At 46.2% G+C, this 24,547-nt stretch overlaps 1 protein-coding gene across 1 annotated transcript in view; it reads left to right on the top strand.

Moving 5' to 3' along the window:
- The window catches only part of LRP6 (LDL receptor related protein 6), a 1,212,873-nt gene extending 1,188,715 nt beyond the window's left edge, over nt 1–24,158 (top strand). Inside the window, exon 23 of the mRNA XM_078673499.1 lies at nt 22,066–24,158. Coding sequence (XP_078529625.1) covers nt 22,066–22,357 — 292 coding nt within the window. The 3' untranslated portion in view covers nt 22,358–24,158. The remainder of the gene's footprint in view (nt 1–22,065) is intronic.
- The last annotated feature ends 389 nt before the right edge of the window (nt 24,159–24,547 follow it).

The raw sequence follows: 24,547 nt of genomic DNA, 5'->3' as shown, positions 1-24,547 counted from the left end.
TGCTCCATTCCTGATCATTGAAGATGTTATCAGACTCAAATTTAGCCATGTAGGTATTGGCATACGCCGGAGCCCCGGCAAAGCCCATTGATGTACCTTTCTGCTCAAGAAAAAATTGATTGTTCCAGAAAAAATAGCTATGGAACAAACAAAAGTGCAATATTTCCAAAATAAAGATTTTATCTGCCTTAATGTCTGTTTGTTGAAGTAGTGCCCACTCAACTGCCTCAATTCCTTTCAAGAGGGGAATTGAGGTGTAAAGTGACTTAACGTCCACAGTGCATAGTAACATGTTTTCTGTGCAAGATACTTCTTCAATTTTGTTTATAAAATCGGTAGTGTCTTAAACGTAAGAACGCCATTGTTGTACAAATGGTTGAAGAAAAGTGTCTATGTATTGGCCTAAGGGTTCAAATATAGTTCCGCATCCCGTGACAATGGGTCTCATGGGAGGATTCTGTAAGTCTTTATGGATCTTCGGAAGCATGTACAACTTAGGTTGCCTCGGTAAATCAATCGTTAAGAACTGTCGAGTAGAGGTGGTGATTACTCCTGCTTCAAAAGCTTTCTCTAAAATGGTGTTTAAGGTAACTTTAAGATCTTTAATGGGATCCTCATCTAAGTGAAGATATGTTGATACGTCATGCACATGTTCATTGACTTTGTCCATGTAGAAGGAGTCCTCCATAACACGTATGATGAAAATATTCAATTCACTCATGACATTAGTGATTCTCAAATATAATTTTTGGATGTTTCAGTAAAGATCGAAAATCAACAAATAAGTACATCTCTCTACAGAAAGGATACTGATGTGAACAACGCGCTTAAATATCAAAGTTTTCATCCACCTAGCTTGAAGAAAAACCTTCCGTTCTCTCAATTTATGAGATTAAAACGTATATGTTCTGATAAAACAGATTTGGAAGTTCAATTAAAAATTCAAGCGCAAAAGTACGAGGAAAGAGGATATCCCACCGACATTATTGAGCAGGCAAACAAAAGAATTCACGCTATGGAACGAAATAACTTGTTGATTCAGAAACCTAAGGTAAAGCAAGAAAGGCATGTATTTGTATCTAAATTCAACACTAGCACCCAAAAAATCAAGAACATAATTAATCGCCATTGGGTTCTTTTGGAAAGTGAATCGGATTTTCAAGGTTTATTTAATGTTAAACCTTTGTTTGCTTATACTAGATCTAAAAATCTCAAAGAAATCCTGAAATTTCCTACGTACAAAAAAGAAACTACAGTAAGTAGAGGAATGAAAAAATTTGCTAATTGCGTCCACTGTAGCAACGTGATTACTGGAAACAAAATGCATCATCCTCAGTCAGGCAAAGAAATTGTATTACATCACAACTCTGATTGCAACTCCATGAACCTGATTTATTACATAAAATGTCCCTGCGGGAAAATTTATGTAGGCAAGACAGAAAGGAAATTAAAAGTGCGAATTTCAGAACATAAGAGCACCATAAGAAATAAGAATATGAAGAGTAATTTGGCGTCCCACTGGATACAAGAAAGGCATAGGATTTCTCAATTGCAGTTCTCAGTGTAAGAACAGGTAGTTCTACCTGAAGGTGTGGATCGCACGAGATCCCTCCTCCAGCGAGAAGCATTCTGGATAAAAAAAATTGGGTACCCAAGAACCAAAAGGATTAAATGACAGGTTTGATCTATCTTGTTTTTTGTAAATTTGCTCACTGTTGTGGATACTGTTGACTAAGTACTCATGTATATATTGTATATATTTAGTAATGTGTTTTAGAGATTTTCAAATCAACATGCAATTTCATGTTTATTTTCAAACACTCTCACGTTTTGTTTTGGTGCAAGCACAGTGGTTCTTGGGACAAATAGGGTCGTGTTCATTTTGGTGAACAATAAAGTTTGTTTATCAGATAGGTTTTTTTTACTTACGTTTTTTATTTTGGGGCGAGTTTGGTTTTTCAGGTATGTTACTCGTCTTGATCCCCATTGTGGTTTAAGATTTTGTGATAGGATTAGGTTCTTTGTATGGATTTGTAGTCGTTTTGAGTGAATTGCAGCCCGCTCGCAGTTTCTTTCCACATAAGATTACACCATTTACAAATGGCGGCCAGAGAAAAAAATCGGAAGAGAAGTCCGTCTTCCGTGTTTACTGGTTGAGACCGGGCATTATTTCCGATCCGCAGTTAGAGGCCATAGAGTCGCATCCCACGGAGGCTTGAGAAAGTGGAGTTGTGTGGTCAGCACAAGGAAGTTCCGGTAAGCTCAACATAGAGCAGAAATTATGAACGCGTGTGTTACTTTTCTCAGAGTGGAGGTTTGACGAGTGTTCATTTGGCATTGTTGTTCACAGGGTTCCCGAGCGTAGTCTCCTTTCTGGGCATAGAGAAAACGAAAGTTTCCTAAAGATGTTCTGCGGCAGGCAGTAGATTTTTTGAAGTCCTTCGGTAAGTCCCGAAGGCCAGGCCATTCTTATTTTGGTAGCATCATTCAAATTACGTGTGCATTTATGTAGTAGGTTAGTTCCATTGTTTGGTTCTTCTTTTTCAGATTAACGAGCATTAAGTAGGATGGATCAAGTAAGCTTACATAATGATTTCTGGTTTTCTTTAGAGCACTGAGGTGATGGGCACAAAAACATCAACACATGGTTATGTTTAAAGCACTGCAACATGTTTTGCTCTTGAAAAATGTCGACACATTACAAACTCCAGTTGGTACATAGTGCTCATTGCTGTGTAATATTGTTTTTTAGATGGCACTTTCTCCTGATGAAGGGTCCGGTGTGACCCGAAATGCATAGAGCATCTTCAAGAAAGCACAGATGAATTTGTTGGTATAAAATTCTTGCATGTATAAATGAAATTTTGGATTGTATATGACTAAAGTTATTTTTCATGATCTACTAAAAGAATTCAAATGAATGAATATTTATGGTGTCGAAATAAATGTTCATACTCAATTCAATCATTGTTTTTCAATGTATATAAAGCTGAAAGTAAATTATTGGTAAACCCCTGTTGCGATTGTGCGTAGGAGCCGGGACCTAAGGTCTCGAGGTAGGGAGGTTCATTTTTTGACACGGAAAGGACAAACGTGTCACCCCTGCAGCACGCTTGAAAAAGAGTATCTATAGAGTGAAAACACAGTTAAAAGTGTATAGTAATTCAAAAGGGAGTGCATCTCTACATCTTAATAAACGGTTTCTCACAGAGCCAGACCCCGGGGTTCTCTTGCGCACCGGTTTCTCTGCCAGGGTGAGGGGTGCACGGGAAAGCATCAGCCGCCGTTTCAGCCGTCATGTTCTCTTTCCCCTCCACCGCACCTCAGGAGCGGGCCCGACCCCCGGGATCAGCAGGATTCACAGCGGGATCTCAATAGTCAGGGCAGGCAGCAGAAAGGAGAGTCACCGAAAGGCTAAACAAGCTCCCCGCTGCCCGGGAGTCACCCACCGGTTCCCAGGGAGGGCTGTTAACATAACCGGGTATCACACCGAAGGGGAACTGGGCAGCATGGACTCTCTCCGTCCCGGCTATGTCGCACCTCCCGCAGGGCAACCCACTATTGGGGGTGGGTTGGTATCACCTCTTCCGGCTCGCAGATCTCAGGTTCCCTCCGACCGGCTTCCCATCGCGACCAGAGGCCGCTGGTGTTGCAATCACGGCCGGACACTCCCCTCACTCGAGATCCCGGCCGCAGCACCTCGAAGGCCGCCAAAGAGACGGAGACAGTACATCGGGTCTACTGCACGGTGGAGCCTCAAAAGCAGATGGTAAGTGAACGCTTCCCTTCACCTACTTAGATTAGCAAAAACTGCTCAGGTTTATCGCTAGGATATAGGTGCGGGCGGGAGGGCTCTCGGAGCCAAGCGGTTATGCAGCCATCCCGATCGCCATCTTGGCTCCTCCTTCGTCTGGTCCATTTTTGATTGTTTCTCGTGCGTGTAACAGCACCCTCAAGCAATTAACTACCCTGTTAATATTTTATTATGCCAATCTATAAAATCATCAGGTACCTATTCCCAGATAAAACATCCTGCTTTTGTTGGAAATTGGCCAACCCTAACAGATGTCTTTCCGTAAACCTAATTATGAGCTGTCTATGGAAATCTGCCTGTAATGGGAGGACCTTCTCTCTGATCCTAACCTCACCTACTTTTAAACATGGAGGGGGTAATGTTCTCATCTGCTCAACCATACATTTAGAACTTTATAAAAGAGCCAAGCATGCCTCAAAATATAGTCAATAGGATACATTTGGTTTTCAGTTGTGAAAGTCTGCCTAGTTGTTCGTTCTGGGTCAGTACCCCCATTTAAACTGGACATCTCAATTGTACTCAGAGATTTTACCAGGGCTACATCACATGCTACTGTTGTCCCTAATGGGAAGGTTTCAAAACTGTTATATGCGGATGAAATATCTTTATACAGTGGGTCACATCTATCCCGATCCAATTTATTGTTAACATCTTCCCATAACAAAACCATGTCTGTATGATTGCAAAAACATAGATGTTCTATATCCTTCTTAAATACAGCCACTTCAGCTCCATATCTCCTGCAAAACCTTCATGGATATACACATTAATGATGATCATACGAGCACACTGATTGCCCTTTATACAAGCCATAGTCCATCTATTTAGCATTATCACTTTTTTTGCTGTTTTTGTGGAGATTGTTAGCAGTCCTCCCGTGGCCGATCGCAGTACTCTTTTTAGCTTTTTGTTTTTATTGTATAAACCTGCAGTAACATGTGGTTCCTCACCCAGTTATGTTTCCTGTAAACATCTAATCTCATAGAGTTCTGTCATTCCTAATCTTAATATTCTACACAAGCCCCAAACATTCCATGATTAACAGGCTGTACAAATTAAATATGATGGAGACTTCTAGCCTCCGATTGCTTACCTTTGAATTTCCACCAGACTGGATTTGTTATCTTTTTCGCGAGCAGTACCCCTGCATGCTGGTAGTTGGTAGTGGTCTGCTCTGCATAGCTTTGTCCACACCGGAAGTGGCGGTCACGATGCCTATGTAGGCCCCACCCAGGCGTGCTAACATATGTTTTTCTTTCCACGCTAGTCAGCACAGATCCAGGGAGAGTTGTGCCGGACACATTTTTTAATAAAAGTTTTGGGACATTTTGTCGAATCCTGTTTACGATCCCTCAAGCTTCTGACTGCTCAATGTGCGACGCCGTCAAGATCGAGGTTCCAATAGAAAGGAAGGCACTGGGAGCAGTCCCTGAGTCCAAGGTCGTTGTCGCACTCGCGCCCTTTAGATATGTCCCTCTACCACAAAAAGTTGTCGAACCGTGCTTTGACTTCACCTCTTCTGTCGGCTGACTAGACGAGGGAGCATCGACACTCGAGGCCTAGCTCCACGGTTGAGCCAGCACCTGGGCCGACTCCAGGCATCCCAGAGTTTCTGCGAGCTGGAGCGACCTCCACCCAATTAAAAGAATTTTATGAGGTTATGCACCTCATTTTTAGGCGGCCTGCTCACTCTGGCCTGACTTAGGACCCGCAGGTTTGGGAGGAGTCCATACTGGACACGCTAGTGGCTCCGTGCCAATCAGGCCCCAGGGATCCATAGATGGACTGGAATAGGTGACGGTTTTGCCATCTCGACCTTCCCCGACGCCAATTGCTAGGCCGACACTCAAGGTGCCATCCTCATCCCAGATTCCAAAACTGAGCTGGAGGCACTTACTGTTGCCCCAGTATTGGAACTTTCAAAGATTCCCATGCTTTTGTATCATTCCCCGTCGTCGGAATGGAAGTCTCGTTAACAAAAATACCATAGCAGTAGGTACAAAAGAGAAAGAAAAAGGCCTAGGCCTCATTCCCTTTTGTAGCATATCACCCTCTTTTTGTAAAAGAGACCAAACTTAGGCATCAGCCAATCAGAAGTGCCTCACCCCTTAGAACCCTCCTGAAGGAACCTCAGAACCTCAGATTTTCTACCGCACGTTGTGCTTAGGGAGTCTCCTTTGAGCTCTGCTCAACTTCTACTCTTCAAGGAGTTTCTTCAGGATTTTTTCTTCAGATTCTTTTCAGATTTACTTCAGGATTCTGAGCAGCTTTCCAGGATGTCTGACAAGGAGAAGAAGGCCCTTTTCAAGCCATGTTCCACCTGTGGCAAGAAAAGACTTTTTGTGGAGGATAAACATAAGGACGGCATCTATTGCCTCTATCCTGACCACAAGGCTGCGGACTGTAAGATCTGTCGCACCTTTTCGACCAAGACCCTCCAGGACCGGGAGGGTAGGCTTATGACTTGGCTCCAGAAGCTGAAATCCAGGAAGGATACTGTCTCTAGTGACAGTGAGGATACAGCATCGGCATCTTCCTCAAGAAGGTCAGTGAAAAGGGGTAGGGGTTCCCCTTCTCCCTCTGTGGAGTGTCCTCCTAAGGCCTCAAAAAAGACCCTCAGTGAGTCTGAGAGCCAGGGTTGCAGCAAATCTGCTCACCGAGGTGAAAAGGAGAGGGTAGGACCAGCTACGCCTTCCAAGGGTAAGAAGACTGACTTCGCCTTCAAGAAACCCGCTTCCCAGTCTTTTGAGAGGAGTTCTAAGTCCTCGACGACAAAGGCGTCGACGGCGGAGTTTCCGTCGACGAAGAAATTGAAGCCAAAATTGAAATTGGTTCAGTCGACGGGTGATTCGTCGACGAAGGGATCATCGTCGAAGAAGGAAACGTCAACGGCAGGTTCAACAGCGTCGACGGGAAGTTTACCGACTATGTCGACGAAGACGTCGACGACGAAGACGTCGACGACTACCACAGCGTTGACGACGAAAGTTACAGCGTCGCCGCCGATAATGATGACTACGACGACGGTCTCGTCGACGAGGGCGTCGACGACTTTGACTATGACAACAGCTGGATCATCGACAGTTACATCGTCAACGATTTCGACGACACCAATCTCGTCGACGTGTGTGCAACCGTCGACGACGGAACCGTCGACGATATTGTCCTCTGAAAAGAGAATTACGATTTCAGTGACAAGAATTACACCGGAGATGACATCTCCTAGGAGAATGACCCCCTTACCACCAGCATTGCTCTTTGAGGAAGGGGAGTCGGATGAGGATGACCAGGACTCATATAGCTATGCCAATAGTCCCTCTCAACTACTGGTCAGATGTCAAGAGACGGACTCTGAAGGGGGATATGACCAAGAGGATGATGGACATCATCAGGTGGCCCAGTCATTATTCTGGGCAGGATATGGTTACAGTACCATCTTCTTTCCTTTAGGACCTGCATAAGATGCTGCAAGACTACAAATCTAAGGCGATTAGACCAATTCTGGTTCCGGCAGCGCCTGCTACGCCTGCCATGGTTTCTGACTCAACAGCTATGCCTGGATTGCCTACTCAGGTATCCCCTCAGCCTCAGACATCGTTTCATCAGGATCCTTCCGGGCTGGTAGATGCCCATGATGATTCCTCGGATGAGGATCAACATTCGGAGCATGACTCTGTACATACCATTGAATGGGATGAGTATATAATTCCGAATCCCTCTTCTCCAGTTCCGGATCCAGTTGATTCCCTGCCAGCGGACATTGGAGGTTTCCATCAGCTGATGGAAAGAGCAGCTGGCAGGTTCAAATTGGTCATGCCTGCTGTGGCTACAGATTGTTTCTTATGACTTCAAAGAACCCTTCAGGAAAACAGCAAGGTCCATTCCTATTGTAGATCTGTGGAAGGAGGGCCTGAAGGCTATGAAAAACCCAGCGACGGTGGTCCCTGTGCTACCGCGTCTGCATAAGAAATACAGGGCACCTGACAATGGACCGGCTGCCATAACGGGCCATCCCAAACCGGACTCTGTTATTTCGCAGGCAGCGCAGAGGAAATCTCGTAACCCCTCTGCCCCCTTAACTCCTCCGGACAAGGAAGGGCGGAGATTGGATAATGCGGGGAAAAGATTCTCATCGATGGCGAGTCTGCTAGTGCGAGCTGCCAATGCCCTAGCGATCTTGGGCAGATACGACCGCCAGCTTTGGTGTGATGTTGCCCCCTTCCTAGACCAGCTGCCTCCAGAGTCAACATCAGAGGCGAAAAAGATCTTGCAGGAGGGAGAAGCGACGCCATGGACATTGCAACAACAGCGTTTCGTTCTTTGGCTGGGGCAGCAGTCCTCCTTCGCCAGGGGTGGCTGAAAGCTACTTGGTTTCGACCTGAGATTCAGAACCAGGTCCTGGCTCTTCCCTTTGATGGGGAGGCGTTATTTGGAAAACTGATTGACACTCTGCAGGAAATAAAAAAGGATACGGAAACTGCCAGATCCTTGGGTACCCTTCAATACCGCAAGTCTCCTTTTAAGGGTTCAAGAGGCAGAGGCAATAACTATAGGGGATCCTATCAGCAGCTCTATTCTTCCGCATGCTCGGGTTCCCAGCAGTACCGTCAGCCTTATCATCAGAGACAAGGCCAATCTTCCAACTACTCCAGGCCTTACAATAAGGGAAAACAGGCTGGACGAGGACAAGATTTGTCCAAGCGCCAATAGCGGCCTCCTGGCTCTTCCTACTGGACCCTCCTCCAAGAAATCAACAGTTGGAGGCAGGGTAACCAAATACCTTTAAAACTGGTCCGGGATAGCATTGGATCGTTGGGTTCTCAACATCATTCGGAAAGGGCATACATTGGAATTTACGCAAGTCCCTCCACCCAAGCCCCCGGCAGCCATTCCATCGAAACACCTGCGTCTCCTGCGGCTCGAAGTCCAGCAGATGCTTCAGAAGGGAGCAATAGAGCCGGTCCCCTCCAATCAAAGGGGGCAAAGGTTCTATTCCAGGTTCTTCCTGGTAAGGAAGACGCTAGAGAAATGGCGCCCCATTTTAGATCTCGGGGAGCTCAACACCTATCTTATCTCCCTGTCCTTCAGGATGGTCTCTCTCCAGGATATCTTGAGGCTTATCAGCTCGGGGGACTTCTAGGCCACGCTCGATCTCGAGGATGCGTACTTCCATGTCCCGATTCACCCAGCACACAGAAGGTTTCTACGATTCACAGTAGCCAAGAGCCACTTTCAATTCAGGGTTTTACCCTTTGGACTCCACTCAGCCCCGAGGATTTTTACAAAGGTGCTGGCGCCAGTAGCAGCATTCCTGCGAAGGAACCATTTTCAGGTCTTCCCCTACCTGGACGACTGGTTGCTGAAGGCCCCGTCCAGGGAAGCAGCGCTGGACGCTGTTCAGGCTTGCACAAATTTGTTTCAGAATCTGGGACTCACTCTAAACAAAGAAACATCATCCCTAGTCCCGTCCAGAAAGGCTCGTTTCCTGGGAGCCATCCTGGATTCAAAGGTTTGGAAAGCCTTCCCTACTCTGGAAAGAAGGGAGAAGCTACAGGCCTTGGCTCAGGACTTACAAGAAAGAAGGTGTCTTTCAGTACGCCGTTACAAATCTCTGCTGGGGCTAATTTCATCTTGTATTCCCCTGATTCCTCATTGCAGACTAAGAATGCGTCCTCTGCAGGAGCAACTAGAGAACCAATGGAAGCAGGTTCACTGATCATTCGAGGACAAAGTGACCGTCACTCCAATGATGAGGGAAGCGGCCTTATGGTGGACAAATCAAGACAACTTGTCCCAAGGTTTATCCTTCGTAAACAACGGACGCGTCATTGGAGGGTTGGGGAGTAGTGATACAAGACCTGCAGGTCATCGGTCATTGGTCTCCTCAGGAACAACGACTCCACATCAACCTTCTGGAGCTAAGGGCAGTAAACCTGGCTCTGCAAGCCTTTCTTCCCCGCTTGGGAGGTTCGCAAGTGCTTATAAGGACTGACAACACCACGGCCATGCACTATGTGAACAAGGAAGGAGGGACCGGATCTCGTCCATTGTCACAAGAGGCTCAACAGATCTGGGAATGGGCGATCCTTCAGGGAATATCGCTAAAGGCGGAACACGTGCCAGGAGTTCTGAACGACAACGCCGACAGACTGAGCAGGTCATCCTCAGTCAGCCACGAGTGGGAATTGAACCAGCAAGTTCTGAAAGAGGTCTTCGGCCAGTGGGGCAGACCGGAGGTGGATCTCTTTGCCACACCGACCAACAAGAAATGCCGGTCTTACGCAAGCAGATTTCACCAACGAGGGTCGCTGGTGAATGTGCTTTAAATAGCCTGGTCAAGGACATTTGTCTACGCTTTTCCCCCATCCCTCTGATCCCGTGGCTCATCAGGAAGATCAAGGTGGAGCTGTGCAGAATGATCTTAATAGCCCCTGCTTGGCCGAGACAGTTCTGGTATACGGAACTCTATCTGTTGTCGCAAGCTCCTCCTCTTCCTCTGAGGGTTATACCAGATCTTCTCACAATGTCCGAAGGACAAGTTTGGCACCCAGATCCGGAGTCATTACACCTGACAGCATGGCTCCTGAGCAGCGAGAGTTTATGAATCTCCCCATCTCAAGCAAAATTAAGGAGGTCTTCTCCCAGGCAAGGGCCCCTTCAACGAACAGGACTTACCGTTTTAAATGGAAAAGATTTTGTTGCTGGTGTAGGAGAGAAAAGATTGACCCCTTTGCTTCCAAGCCTCATCAGCTACTACCTTATCTGCTGTCCCTGGCTAAGTCGGGACTAGCCCATTCATCGATTAAGGTACATTTGGCGGCCATTTCAAGATACAGAAGGTCTGGGCCTTCCTTATGGTCTTCCAGGTTTGTGAAGCAGTTTCTGAAGGGCTTGTTCAGAGTCTATCCACCAGTGAGGCCTCCGCCTCCTACTTGGCATCTAAATCTAGTCCTTTCTCAGCTTATGAAAGGCCCATTCGAACCAATTCATCGTTCTGACATGAAGTTCCTTTCATGGAAATTGGCTCTCCTCCTCGCTCTCACGTCGGCTAGACGTGTTGGAGAGTTGCAGGCCTTTACTATCCAGGAGCCTTTCCTACAATTGAAAAGAAACACTGTGATCCTGAGGACTAACCCGAGGTTTATGCCTAAGGTGTACCCTCTGACTTCCACTTGAACGATCCTGTTATTCTGAAGACGTTCTTTCCTCAACCGGCTACACCAGCGGAAAAAACACTGCATTCACTGGATGTGCAACGATGCTTAAAATTCTATTTGGAACGGACTAAGGGATTTCGGAAATCCTCTCAGTTGTTTTTTGCCTTTGGGGGTCCAAACAAGGGCCTCCCGCTATCCAAAAAGAGTATTTCAAGATGGATCACAAGTGCAATTCTGCATTGCCCCACTGCGGCAAGAAAACCTCTGACTGGCAGGATCTGGGCACATTCCACAAGATCTGTGGCATCTTCAACAGCCCTCTTTGCGGGGGTACAAATTAAGGACATTTGCAGAGCTGCTACCTGGAGCAGCGTTCACACCTTTACTAAACATTACTGCTTGGAGTCCTTACAACAAGATGATGCGGCAGTGGGACAGGCGGTCCTGAGGAACCTCTTCCAATAATTGGTGAGCTTTCCTTTCTATCCCACCTTCCGTTGTTACACATTTTGTTATCGCTATGTCATGTTGGCTATTGCAATGATTTTATGACACTAAATGTGGTTCTTTATTGCTGACTGCTTGCTACTCTGATACAAAAGCATGGGAATCTATGAAAGTTCCAATACTCGGGCAAGAAAACAAGTTACTTACCTGTAACTTTGGTTCCCCAGTATTGGTAACTTGCATAGAGTCCCATGCGCCCACCCACCTCCCCGAGGAAAGCTCAGCCTACAACAGATATGGTGTCTGTTACACAACGGCTACGAAAATCTGAGGCTCTGAGGTACCTTCAGGAGGGTTCTAAGGGGTGAGGCACTTCTGATTGGTTGATGCCTAAGTTTGGTCTCTTTTACAAAAAAAAGGTGATATGCTACAAAAGGGAATGAGGCCTAGGCCTTTTTCTTTCTCTTTTGTACCTACTGCTATAGTATTTTTGTTACCGAGACTCCCGTTTCGACGACGGGGAATGATACAAAAGCATGGGAATCTATGAAAGTTACCAATACTGGGGAACCAAAGTTACAGGTAAGTAACTTGTTTTCTTTTCGCAAGCAGTACCCCTGCCTGCTGGTAGTTGGTGGTGGTCTGCTCTGCATGGCGTCGTCCACACCAGAAGTGGCGGTGATGATACCTATGTAGGCCCCACCCAGGCGTGCTAACATCTGTTCTTTTCTTTCCACGCTAGTCAGCGCAGATCTAGGGAGAGCTGCGCCGGACACATTTTTTAATAAACTTTTTGGGTCATTTTGTTGAATCCTGTTTGCGATCCCTCAAGCTTCTGACTGCTCAATGTGCGATGCCGTGAAGATCGAGGTCCCAATAGAGAGGAAGGTCCTGGGAGCAGTCCTGGAGTCCAAAATCGTTGTCGCACTCTTAGTCGTCGCGCCATTTGGGTACGTCCCTCTACCACAAAAAGTTGTTGAAGCGTGCTTTAACGTCACCTCGTCTGTCAGCCGACTAGACTAGGGAGCATCGACACTCGAGGCCTAGCTCCGCGGTTGAACCAGCACCTGGGCTGACTCCACGCATCCCAGAGTTTCTGCGAGCTGGAGCGACCTCCACCCAATTAAAATAATTTTATGAGGTTATGCACCTCATTTTTGGGCGGCCTGCTCACTCTGGCATGACTTCGGACCCGCAGGTTTAGGAGTCGTCCCTACTGGACACGCTAGTGGCTCCCTGCCAATCAGGCCCCAGGGATCCTTAGATGGATTGGAATAGGTGCCGGTCTTGCCATCTCGACCTTCCCTGACGCCGATTGCTAGGCCGACACTCAAGGTGCTGTCCTCATCCCCGATTCCAAAACTGAGCTGGAGGCACTTACTGATGATCTGCTTGGGACTTGATCCAAGCCCAGCACAGGGGCTCCTGTGAACCGGACAATTGGCCCCGCCCCACTCTAAGGGACCCAAACTTCCTCACCCAATATGGTGGCTCAAGCCTCCACGTCTGACACAAATCCTGGTGCATTCCCAACTGCACCACCGCATCTGGAATACAAAAGGTTGGGCAATTCAAGCTAGAAAATGTTTTCTTCCACAAGCCTGGCATTGCAGTCGGTGAACACCGCATGCCTTTTTATGCTGCTATTCCCACACTCTGTGAAATGCAGTTGTGCATGTGCTGCCAACTGTCCCAGAGGAGTCGTTGGCCGTGCTCTCTCAGGCTTTTGCCAATGGGAGGGATGTAGCTAAATTCACCCTTCGATGTTGATTAGACACTTCTGACTCAATAGGCAGAGCGGTTTCAACTACTGGCTTTTCTGCGGATTTCTAGACATCACTCAAGGACATGCCCTTTGATGTTTCTCATCTCTTTGTAGACTAAGTGGATTCAGCACTGGAGCGCTTTAAGGAGACAGGGCTACGGCCAGGTTCTTGGGCCTTTCCATGGCCCCTCAATTTGCCTTTTGTGGCCACGGAAGAGGCGTACAGCTACGTCCTTACCCATCCAGTCACGACAGTGCTCAAACTTTCCAGCTTATTCATGGCTGTGGATGCAGCTCTTACTGACCCGTGGGTTGAGTGGCCACCGGTCGTGTCAGTCCCACCCTTCCCACAGCAGTCGCAGCCTCCAAACCTTTCTAGTCTACCCATTTACCATCACGGGCGCTAAGTGGATGGCAGGATTCGCCATCACCTGCCCTCTGGCAGTCCATAACATCGGACAGGTGGGTTTTGCAGATTGTCCCAAAGGGCTACTCCCTTCATGCCACCTACTTACGACAGGCTGATAGAGGAACTCATATCTCTTCTCCTACAGGAAGTGACAGCTCTTTTGGCCAGTGGAGCCATGGGAAGAGTGCAGACACCAGAAATAGGTTGTAGTACTTATTCTCGCTACTTTCTGGTGCCCAAAAAGGATGGAGGCCTTTGTCTATCCTAGGCTTCTCAATCAACTTCTTCCTCAAAAAGAAGTTCAAAATGCTCTCGCTAGCTCAGGTCCTATCTGTCCTGGGCCCAGGAGACTGGATGGTAGCATTGGAATTGCTGTATTTCCATATTCCCATCCTGCCTGCCCCCAGGCATTACCTGCTGTTTACGGTGGGCCATGAGTACTTTCAGTTCGCTATGCTCCCCTTTTGCCTCTCCAGTGTCCCTCGGGTGTTCACCAAGGTTCATTGCGGTAGTTGCATCTCATCTTTGGAGATCGGGGGGTTCCAGTCTTCCCCTATCTTGATGACTAGCTGTTGAAGGTAGGCTTGCCCCAGGCTGTCGTCTCCAACCTCCAGACTACGGCCTACCTGCTTTCACAGGGGTTCACTATCAACTTGCCGAAGTCACACCTGCCTCCCTTTAAGACACTCCCTTTCATTGGAGCTGTTCTGGACACGGTGCAGTTTCTGACCTATCTTCCCGAATGGCGAGTCCAGGATATTCAGGCTATGATACCGATGTTTTAATCTCTATCCTGGATTTCGGTGAGACTGAATCGGAGGATGCTGGGCGTCATGGCCTCCTGCATCCTGCTGGTGACGCATGCCCATTGGCATATGCAGGCCCTGCAGTAGGACCTGACATTCCAGTGAGTGCAGCATCTGGGAAATCTCTCAGACATGGTCCAGATCTTGGAGGAAATTGCGAAAGATCTGCCGTGTGGTTAACAAACCACGTTTGGGTCAGCGGCAGTCCTGTCTCCAACCAGATCTCACAGTATTGACAGATGTATCACTCCTGGATGGGGCCAACAAAGAACAATGAAAGGGAACACCACAGGACAATTAAAGGGCACACCACAGTGGCAAACAGCGGTCAAGCTGAGAATATTGGGCTCTAAACATGCAAAGTTAATGATTGTGAGAAGTTGGCCTGGTATATGTTCACTATTCTAGTGAGCACCTTGCACCAGTCCAAACAACCCTTATGGTGATGGTTGTAAAGTCAACCTTATAGACCAGCTATCCTAGTGGTAGCATGGACAAAGCAGTCTTAGGCTAAACTCAAGAGGGCATGTGAAGCCAGCTGTTTTACCATATGTAACCCCTTTAATACCAAGTGAAAGGACACCACACAGGTTGTATATCAAAATATATATATGTATTTATTTCTAACACAATCCTCTGAACTCTTTATGAGGTCAGAGGCACCAGCACATAACAAGATACTTAATTAAAATACAATAAGTTGCACAAAATACAGTAATGCCCTAGGGGCACTTCGAACCATAAACTAAAATAGTGGTATAAGAACCACGTCACGAACAAAGGAAAGGCCTAGGGCCTGGAGAATCGCTGGGGCTACGCTGTACTACCAAAGGATAGGGAGCAGGAGGCCCACGGGATGCGCGTGCAGTGTCTTAACACGCAAGTTACCATAGAGTTAGAATGGGAACGAAAGAAATGGAAACTAGTTCTTTTAGGCCACTTCCGGATGGACTAGGGAAAAGCTACTTGAAACTAGGACACTAGGATAGTCAATACCCACAGGAGTACCGAAATACTCGCGTTACCTCACCCACAGGAAGCAGGTGCATAGGTGTCAAAGTGTGTCGGGTTTCGTCGCTGATTCCTATGGAGCCTTGGAGAAAGATGCTGCAGGCGACCAGGAGAGAAGTGTCCGGGTGGATCCAAGGGTGGATCGAGGATGAAGAGTACCTGAAAGCAGAGGGGACAGAGTCTGGGTCACTAGCCAGTGACCAGGATGGAACCAGCAAGGAACCAGGCGATGTCGCGAAGCAATCAGGTGATTTTGTGAAGCTTGTCTCTGCAGCCACGTGGACCAGGAGGTGTCGACGACGACCAGGAGCTGGATACGGACTGTCCCACGAAGGCTCTCGCTGTCGGCGGTGTTGGCTTCCGGATTGGAGTCAACAAGCCTTGGCAAAGGCAACCCACGCAGGAATCGAAGATGGCTTCTTAATCAGACCAGCAAGGTCTGATGGGCTGCTCCTTTTCAGGGGAGCGAGGGCCAGTCTGGAGCAACCAGACCAGCGTTGTAAATTCAAAGGTTCGTCGTCACAGAGGCCACTAGCCAACGGGCAAGCGAACGGACAGATGCGTCGAGCAGGAAAATGCAGAAGGGCCCCACGCAGAACTCGTGGAGGGCTGATCTTCGGTGCAGTTGGTGCTCGGGGCTGGGGCTTCTCAATCCCCAATTCACAACTTCGAGGGGGCCTGAGAAGTTGCATGGAAAGCAATTCGCTGGCTTTCCAAGATGGCCGGCCCCACGTCTCTCGTCGCCTCCACAGGTCTCGGCTCTGCTGTGACTGTGGATCGGGCTGTTGGATGTCTGGAAGTCCGGGTCTTGTCAGGCTCTCTGTGCTCGGGCTCCGGCAGGAGCGTCGACAAAGCAAACCGTTGATCGCTTGATGGTGCCTGCTTGTGCAGGGTTGTCACACCTTGACCACAAGGGAGATTCTTCAGTCGTCTTCTTGCAAAGCAGATCGTCGAAGGTCCAGAGTTTAGTTTCAGAGTTTGTCAGGATAAATCTAAAGTCTTGGGACTCAGCTCCTACCTATATACCAAATTTAGGGATTACCTGCTAGGTCCCTCCTAAGGGTGGGATCCAGGAAGGGGGTGGTTACACCCTTTTCCCTTTGTCCAGTTTTGCGCCAGAGCTGGGGCTGGAGTGCCCCAGCACCGGTTTCAACTGGACTATGCATGGGACACCTTGTGTGCCCCAGGCAGTGTCTCATTTCATTCAGCCCTCCCTGCCCCAATACACTATGGCCTGTCTGGGGTGGTGCTAGCACCTCCCAAGACAGGAAACCTATTGTCCAAGACTCCCTCGCTGGAAGGACTCCCAGCAGCAGGAGGTCAGACTTGTGTCTGTGGCAGCAGCATCCATTTTGTGATGCTGAGGCTCTGGTTAACTTTAGCCGGGATTAGTAGGAACAACAGGTCTTCTCCCTCTAGAAGGGTGGAATGCTACCCCTGTCGCCAGAACTGGCGAGGGGGTAGTATTCCAAAGCGTATGACACCTTACAGGACATGTTTTGATAAAGCCAAACCAAAGTTAGCATTTAACCGCGAGGTTCATAATGCACTTAAGAGTATATGGTATGGCTATATCATAGAACAGCTATAAGGACATTGTTCCGAAAGCTGCAGACAGGCTCAGCTCATGCTAGAGCACCATCTCACATAAAACCAAGCACTCTGCCTTCAGGATTGTTAAGGCCTGTCATAGGAGTGACTTATAGGTGCATATGTGTCTATATATAATGGTAGGTATAGGAATACTACACCTAAGCAAGGGGTGATTACACGACCTTGCCCCCATCTGAGTGATCAGCTAGTTGTGTCAGTTTGGATGGCCAGCCAGGGGTGGCAAAAGGTATGCTGCAGCCCCTGGTTGGCTTTGGTTGCACCTATGCCCTGGGTACCTATGGTACACTGTACAGGGACTCATAAGAGTGACCGAAATCCCAATTGGTGATATACCTAAAGTACATGGTGTGAATTTTAGAGAGAGAACAGCAGGGCTGTGGGTCTGATTAGCAGGCTCGCAGCCACATTAAGTAGAAAACCAGTGAAGCAAAAAGCAAAAATTGGGGTGACCATAGGAAAGCAGACCCTTCTCTCCTTCAATGATGTCAAAAGTTTTGGTAGCAGAGGGGAGGCATTAGTCGAAAGAACCACATGAATCCAAGTAAAAAGATACTTCTGGAGACATATAATCTCACAACCACCTTCGAACTCGAAATAGGATCGCAAGCATAGGAGGGACAAGACTTGAGGGAACAATGGCTTCATGCTGGATAAAAAGAAATTAAACATTCAACGCCAAAGAAAGATCGCTCAATGTCGAGAAAGAGAAGACACCTCATGGCTGAAATGAATACACATGTGTGCAAAAAGAAAGCATTCAAATATTCTCTGAAAACATATAAGATTCCTCTCAGGTCCCAAATCAAGAAGCATTACCAGAGCAGGCGCCTGCTGAGCTGGATCTACCCCTCAAACCTGAACTGCAGGACGAGATCGAGGAAGACCTTTTCGTTTACGAAGAAGGGGAAGAGTTTGTCGAAAATGACCCTTCCCAAGCAGTGAAGTCAGCAGAGGATTAGCAGGAAATGTACAAACTCACCAGAAGATGAGTTAGGCTCCCATCCATCCAGACCTTCCCTCCCCAGATGACATCACCGCATACAGTGTGATTATAAAGAGAGCAGCTAACACTTATGGGGGACAATTGGAGGCAGAACAAGTGGAATCATCCTTCCTGCTTGAAACTCTGCTAACTGTCCAAATAAGGAATCAGTTCCTCCTAGTGCTGACCAGTGTCCTTAACCAGGGCAAGGAAGCATTCTGAGAACCAGCAGTAACAAAAGCCTGCACTTTAAGGGTGGAAAGGAAGTCTAGGTTCTCTGAGTCTCTCTTGACATCCAGGGAAATATACCACAGGACTGTCGTATTGTGGCAACAGCCTGCCAAAGAACCAATACACCAGCCGCAACAGGTCTAACACTGATAGAGACCAAAGGGTGGGCATGGTAGGGAGAAAGATGGAGGGGTCAGCAGTGATGTGTTGCAAATTCTAAGCGCTACTTAATGATTACGCCTACTAAGAATGGGATGAGGTAGAGGACCCAGTGCTGCACCTTCCTGAAGGGTTGAGTAAGAGACAATACCTTGGTCTAGGACGCCAAGAAAATTGCCAATACCTGCTCCAAATCTGTACTGGATGCTACTGATGCATCCAGTGGGCAATTATATACTACCACAACCTTGGGCTGCCATGCCTTGTTAAGAGTTTCTAGGATCAGACAGAAAGTACAATCTTCCATTATCAATATGTCCTTTACAAGAAACTCCTTTTGAGGAGTCCGTGTATGAGGCTCTACAGCGCATGAAAAAAAGTCGCTGCAAAAGCCTTAGGGACTTTGCAGTATAGATGAATCTTTCGAGGGAGCATACAACAGATGAAAAGAACACCTGCATGGTGAGGTGGACACCCGGTGAACACACTTTCCCAGTGGCTAAAAGAGTGCAGGCAATAATGCACCAAACTCACCTCTACTAGAAGGGGCCATGTCTGTGATGACCATAGGAGAAATGTTGGGCATGATGATTTCATGTAATTAATAGCACAGGCGAGACTACAAAAGACCACTTTTGGAGTGTCTACAACAGTGGTCAGAAGCAGCAGACAGTTGGATGATTTTGCGGTTGATACAGCACAAGGACAGAGAGATAAAGTGGTGGAGCTCGAGCAACATCATAGTAGAAAAATATTTTCAAGACAAAAATTCCTTCAATGGCATTTACAACAGATGCATCCCACACAGGATGGGGAGCTCACTGTAGGAGAGTGGGGTCTGCAATCCTATGGTCACCCCAGATTTTTTGCTTCACTGGTTTACGACTTTCCCTGGCTGTGGGCCTGCTAATCAGACCCACAGCCTAGCTGTTCTCTCTCTAAATTGACAACCATGTACTTTAGGTGCATTTACCAATTGGTACTGGGCCACCTTATCAGTCCCTGTACCCAGGGCATAGGTGTACACAGGGCCTACCAGAGGCTGAAGCATGTATTATGCCACCCCTGGCTGGCCATCTAAATCTGACACAACTGGCTGCATGACAGCTGGGGCAAGGTGGTGTAAACACCCTTTGCTGTAGATATAGTATACCTATATCTAACCCTAAAATGGACACATATATTCCTATCAGTCACTCCTATGGCAGGCCTTATCAATCCTGAAGGCAGAGTGCTTGGAATTATGTGAGATGGTGCTCTGGCATGAGCTGAGCCCGTTTGCAGCTTGCGGAACCAAGTCCTAATAGCTGTTCCATGATAACGCTATACCATATACTCTTAAGTGCATTATCAACATCGCGGTTAAATGCCAACTCTGGTATAACATTATCAAAACATGTCGAGTAAGGTGTCATACGAATTGGAATACTACCCCCTCGCCAATTCTGGCGACGGGGGTAGCATTCCACCCTTCTAGAGGGACACGACATGTATGTAACTGTGAACCCCGGTTAAAGTTAACTCAAGCCTCAGCATCATAAAATGGATGCTGCCACCACAGACACAAGTCTGACCTCCTGCTGCTGGGAGTCCTTCTAGCGAGGATGGCTTGGACAAAGGGTTTCCTGCCTTGGGAGGTGCTAGCACCACCTCAGACAGGATTTTGTGTATTAAGGTAGGGAGGCCTGAAAGGAATGAGACATGCCTGGGGCACACAAGGTGCCCTGTGCATACACAGGTTCAAACCAGTTGCTGGGGCATCCCAGCCCCAGCTCTGGCGGGAAACCGGACAAAGGATAGGGGGTGTAGCCACCCCGCTTCCTGGTCCCACCCAGGGGATAATCCAAAACGTCAGGGACCTATTGAAGAAGTACAGCATATGAATATGCTGTAACTTCAGACTGTTTTTCTAGTCCTGACAGCCTTCCAAAAGTTTCTCAACAGAAGGACAGTATTAATTCAAACGGACTACGCAACAACTATGTTCTACCTCAACAAACATGGGGGACAAGATCGCTCCTATTGTCCAAACCAGCCTAAGACGTATGGAAATGGGCAATCGAGAAAATAATCTCGCTGCTGGTGCTGACACCTCAGACCATATTGAGAGGTGGGAATTTTAATTAAGCAGTTAATAAGATCATAGACTGCTCTCACTCTGCGAGTCACACCCATCTCTGTGCCGCACAGGCATTACTCAATATTATGGAGTAATATGGCATGGCCGATATATGGAGGATCAGACACCCCTCCCTTAAGGAGGGCACTTGTGTGTCCTCAGTACGCAGCTCTCGGGAGTGTCTAAAGTATTGGAAAAATATAAAGGACATATGTGCTTGGGTGAAGTCCATCAATCTTATACCTTACTTACTCGCAGACAACTTGTCTGATAGGTTGATCGAGGTACCTGCCTCACGACATTGCACCTTTAATTGGCGATTATTGCCCCTTTCTCTCCTCAATACAGTGTTTAAAGAGGAAGAAAAAACAGAGATCATAAACTATTTCCACGTTAATTAAATAATAGGTAGCCCTGTAGGCACGCATTAGGAGGCCTTTAATGCTGATGTTAGCAGTGTAGCTAAGCAGCATGGCATATGGAAGGCTCTCCTGCTTCGCCTTCACAAGCTAAAGCTTGAAAAACGTACACTTGAGGTGCTTTACATGTAACATGACCGCGCTCAAAAGTTAGCTGATATTATGTCATGCACCTAAAGCTGATTTAATTCCTCTAGCATGGAGTTGTCCAATGATTAGATATTGGTGCACAGACTTCTCGCAAATATCTGCCATGACCGAAGTGAATGTAACTCCTTCACCCATGCTGGCGTTCGTATGGGTGTACCTTTCACACTCTGCGCAATGTACTCTGCTTTATCTCTACAGCCCTATTGCTGGCCAAGAGAAGTGTCCTCCAACTAGAGGAGCAACCAGTCCCACCTTAAAACATGGTTATCCGATTTAGTCTATTGTAATGAACAACTTGACTTACTATGCCACACTTCCCCCAACCAATCGGCTGAAATATTTTTGGGGCCCGGTTCAACTATACTTGGCCACCCTAGCCACGCCTATTTAATGTTACTGTTCTAGTTGTTGGTTATCACCATGAAGGTATTTATAAGAGGTACTGCCAGCTAACTACCTGAAGGCTGTCTATTGCTATAGTGTATCTTTGCTACCATATCTGATACTTGGGCCTTTTTGTTTAACGTCAGTTCCCAGCCGGTAAACCATGACAAATATTGACTAGTAGTCTGCATAAAGATAATTAGCTGTACCTCTCCCTACGTTAGTTGATGTAGTTTTCACATAGTTTGTTGATGTAGTTTTTGAACATCAGAAATAAACATTAAAAAACCTGGTTGTAATGCTGTTCATTGCTCTTCCTGGACATCTTTCTTCATCTGAAACACTCTTTACATTTGTCGTATTGTGACTCTCAAAACTTAACTTTGTTTCAATAGCCCAGAAATGTTGTCCACCGTTATCAGTACTTAGCTGCTCCTGGATACATGGAAACGTGTTGTAAATCTTTTTAATCAAACTGAAATGTTTGAATTTAGGATAGTTGATTTCTGCTGTGGGTATATATAAAATGTTGTTCTTTTTGTTAATATTTCACTTGTGTTTTATAACGCTAATGTCGCCTTTGGGCTCTCTTACACAGTTACAGACCATACAGCTACAGACATTTTGCTCCTCCCACGACGCCTTGCAGCACTGATGTTTGTGACAGTGACTACACCCCAAGTCGACGGGTCACTATGGCAGGGGCCAAAGGCTATACCAGCGACCTGAACTATGACTCTGAACCAGTGCCACCCCCACCCACTCCAAGGAGCCAGTACCTTTCTGCCGAAGAGAACTATGAAAGCTGCCCTCCGTCACCCTACACAGAGCGCAGCTATGCTCACCACTTGTACCCACCCCCACCCTCACCATGTACAGACTCTTCGTGAGCCCCTCCTCTTATCCTGCTTCTGTACACACCTGTAAATATAAATTGTTTATGAAGGGACGAGGGAGGAAGTTAAATATCGGAGCTGACCATGTCATGTACAGTTCTCAGAGATCGCATACAGCCCTTTGTTATACTCTTTTTCTTCACCCTGTGCAGTTGTCCATTCACATTGACCACAGATGCACTGTATCATTCTTTATCCACTAAATTGATACTGCGCTCTCCAGAGAATGGTATGATTTGAAGTTATTCCTAAATCTAGTTGGAGTAATACCCCATATACTGATATTTTCTATGCTTAAATTTCTCCCATAAATTGTACATGGTAGTAGTAGCTCAGGGTGGCCATTCATGGAATCTAACTGTGCTACTAAGCTACATGGCCCAAAATTAGAATCCATTTGTTGCACATTGAATTGTACTGTGGTTGTTTTCGCGTCCTAGACTGTAAAGTTGTATCTTATTTGGGTATGCAGTTTTTACTGCATAGATTTTAACGATCTGAGTCAAACTGCATTTGGATGAAGAAAATAGAGCAACTAGCTAAAGAAGAGGTTTGCAAGTTGAGCTTTAATGAGGGTGGGGGGAGGGATGGGGTTGCTCAATTCTCTGAATATATTTGTACAGAAGAAAAAGGGTATTTATATATTTTCGTAACAGCACCTGTTGCTTGTGCCATACACATGTTTTTGTATAAAACCAATTAATTTGTACAAAGTGTTTATTTTTGCATTCTGAGACACAAATTGTGCCTTAATCCAGCGACGTGACCAACTACATAAGAAATGGAAAGACCAGGACACCAGGCATGGAATTCAAAACCAAAAAAATGAACAAAAACTAATGATATCCAGACTGAAATGGCAACAGCCTGCATCCGCTCTATATGTTTGTAACCTTTTATTTGAAGAACTTGGGAAAGAGACATCATGCTTTAGGAGTTATTGTGCTACATGAGTACAACGAAGGTAACCGTCAAGTTTACAATTTAGATCCTAGGAGAGCAATGCACACAATTCACAACTCCAATAATTTCAGTCATGGGGCTGTCATCCAATTAAGAATCCCCCTTTATTCTTCGTATCAAATGAGATAAAACAATCTTTTATTCTTCATTCCGTAAAGATAAATGGCTATTTGTACCTTTTATGACAATAAAAATAAGATTTTTATTCTTCATATCAAATGAGGAATAACTGATTCTTTATTGGACGACGGTCTTATGGCTGAATTTATTGAATTTATGAACTGTGTGCTCTCCTCGCCTTTTTTTCTAAATTGTGTTCTGCTTCGTACAGCGGCAGTATGTGTTGCAGCTTATGTGTTTCAGCTTAGTACTGTTTGGAGACGCACCTCTGAGCACTAAAAGGATTTACCAATGGAGTGCTTTTGTCTGTTGCCATAGCTGCTAAATGTATATTGGAGCAATCAAGTTTAGTCCAGGAAATGCATGTGTTACTGTGGGTTTGGAAACTACTTTCCCTTGGAGATCAACATTTCTCCAAAGGTACAGAGGGAAGGTTGCTGGCTATTTTGCTATGAACGGATGCGACAATCCTGATGATGACACCCCTAACCCTGGAGTGCCTGGATTCTTTTTTGAGCAGTGAATAGAACAATGAATCATTTGTTTTTGGGCTGTAGAATCTGAACTATCTGAATGTGCTCATGAGAAGTGCAGCTTGTAAGATTCATTTGAATCCTTAATCCATGTGATACATTTTGAGGGTCATTTTAGCCAATTTAGCCCTATGAAGGTTAGAATACCTTCAGCGTTAAAAAAAAGAAAAGAAAAGAAATAGCATATGCTTTCAAGACGTTCTTTCTTGTTCGTGCGACATGTATTGTTGATAACCTATTTATAAATTGTAAATGTAAACTTGTATTAACACTAAATGAACCATGTATCTTCACAGTGCATTGTGTATATTTTATTGTCAAAGTATACAAATCATGTTATATGTTACTTCCCCTCTTACCGAGAAAACACGTAAAACTGTTCCCAGACAACCTTTTGGAAGCAAATGAAATCACTTTTTTCCTTTGCTCCATTAACATCTATCTAGTTAAACAAGCCTCTTAGGAAGCTGCTAGTTTATCTCATTTCTGCATGGAGACTTTCATGTTCAATCCTTTAAAATTGCTTGAAAAACTCCAATTGTATTGTCAGTGTCCTCTAATAGGTGCG

Source organism: Lissotriton helveticus, chromosome 1_1, assembly GCF_964261635.1.
Source record: "Lissotriton helveticus chromosome 1_1, aLisHel1.1, whole genome shotgun sequence".
Taxonomy (NCBI): domain Eukaryota; kingdom Metazoa; phylum Chordata; class Amphibia; order Caudata; family Salamandridae; genus Lissotriton; species Lissotriton helveticus.
Note: the sequence above shows the minus strand (reverse complement) of the source record. Positions and strands in the feature narration are given on the sequence as shown.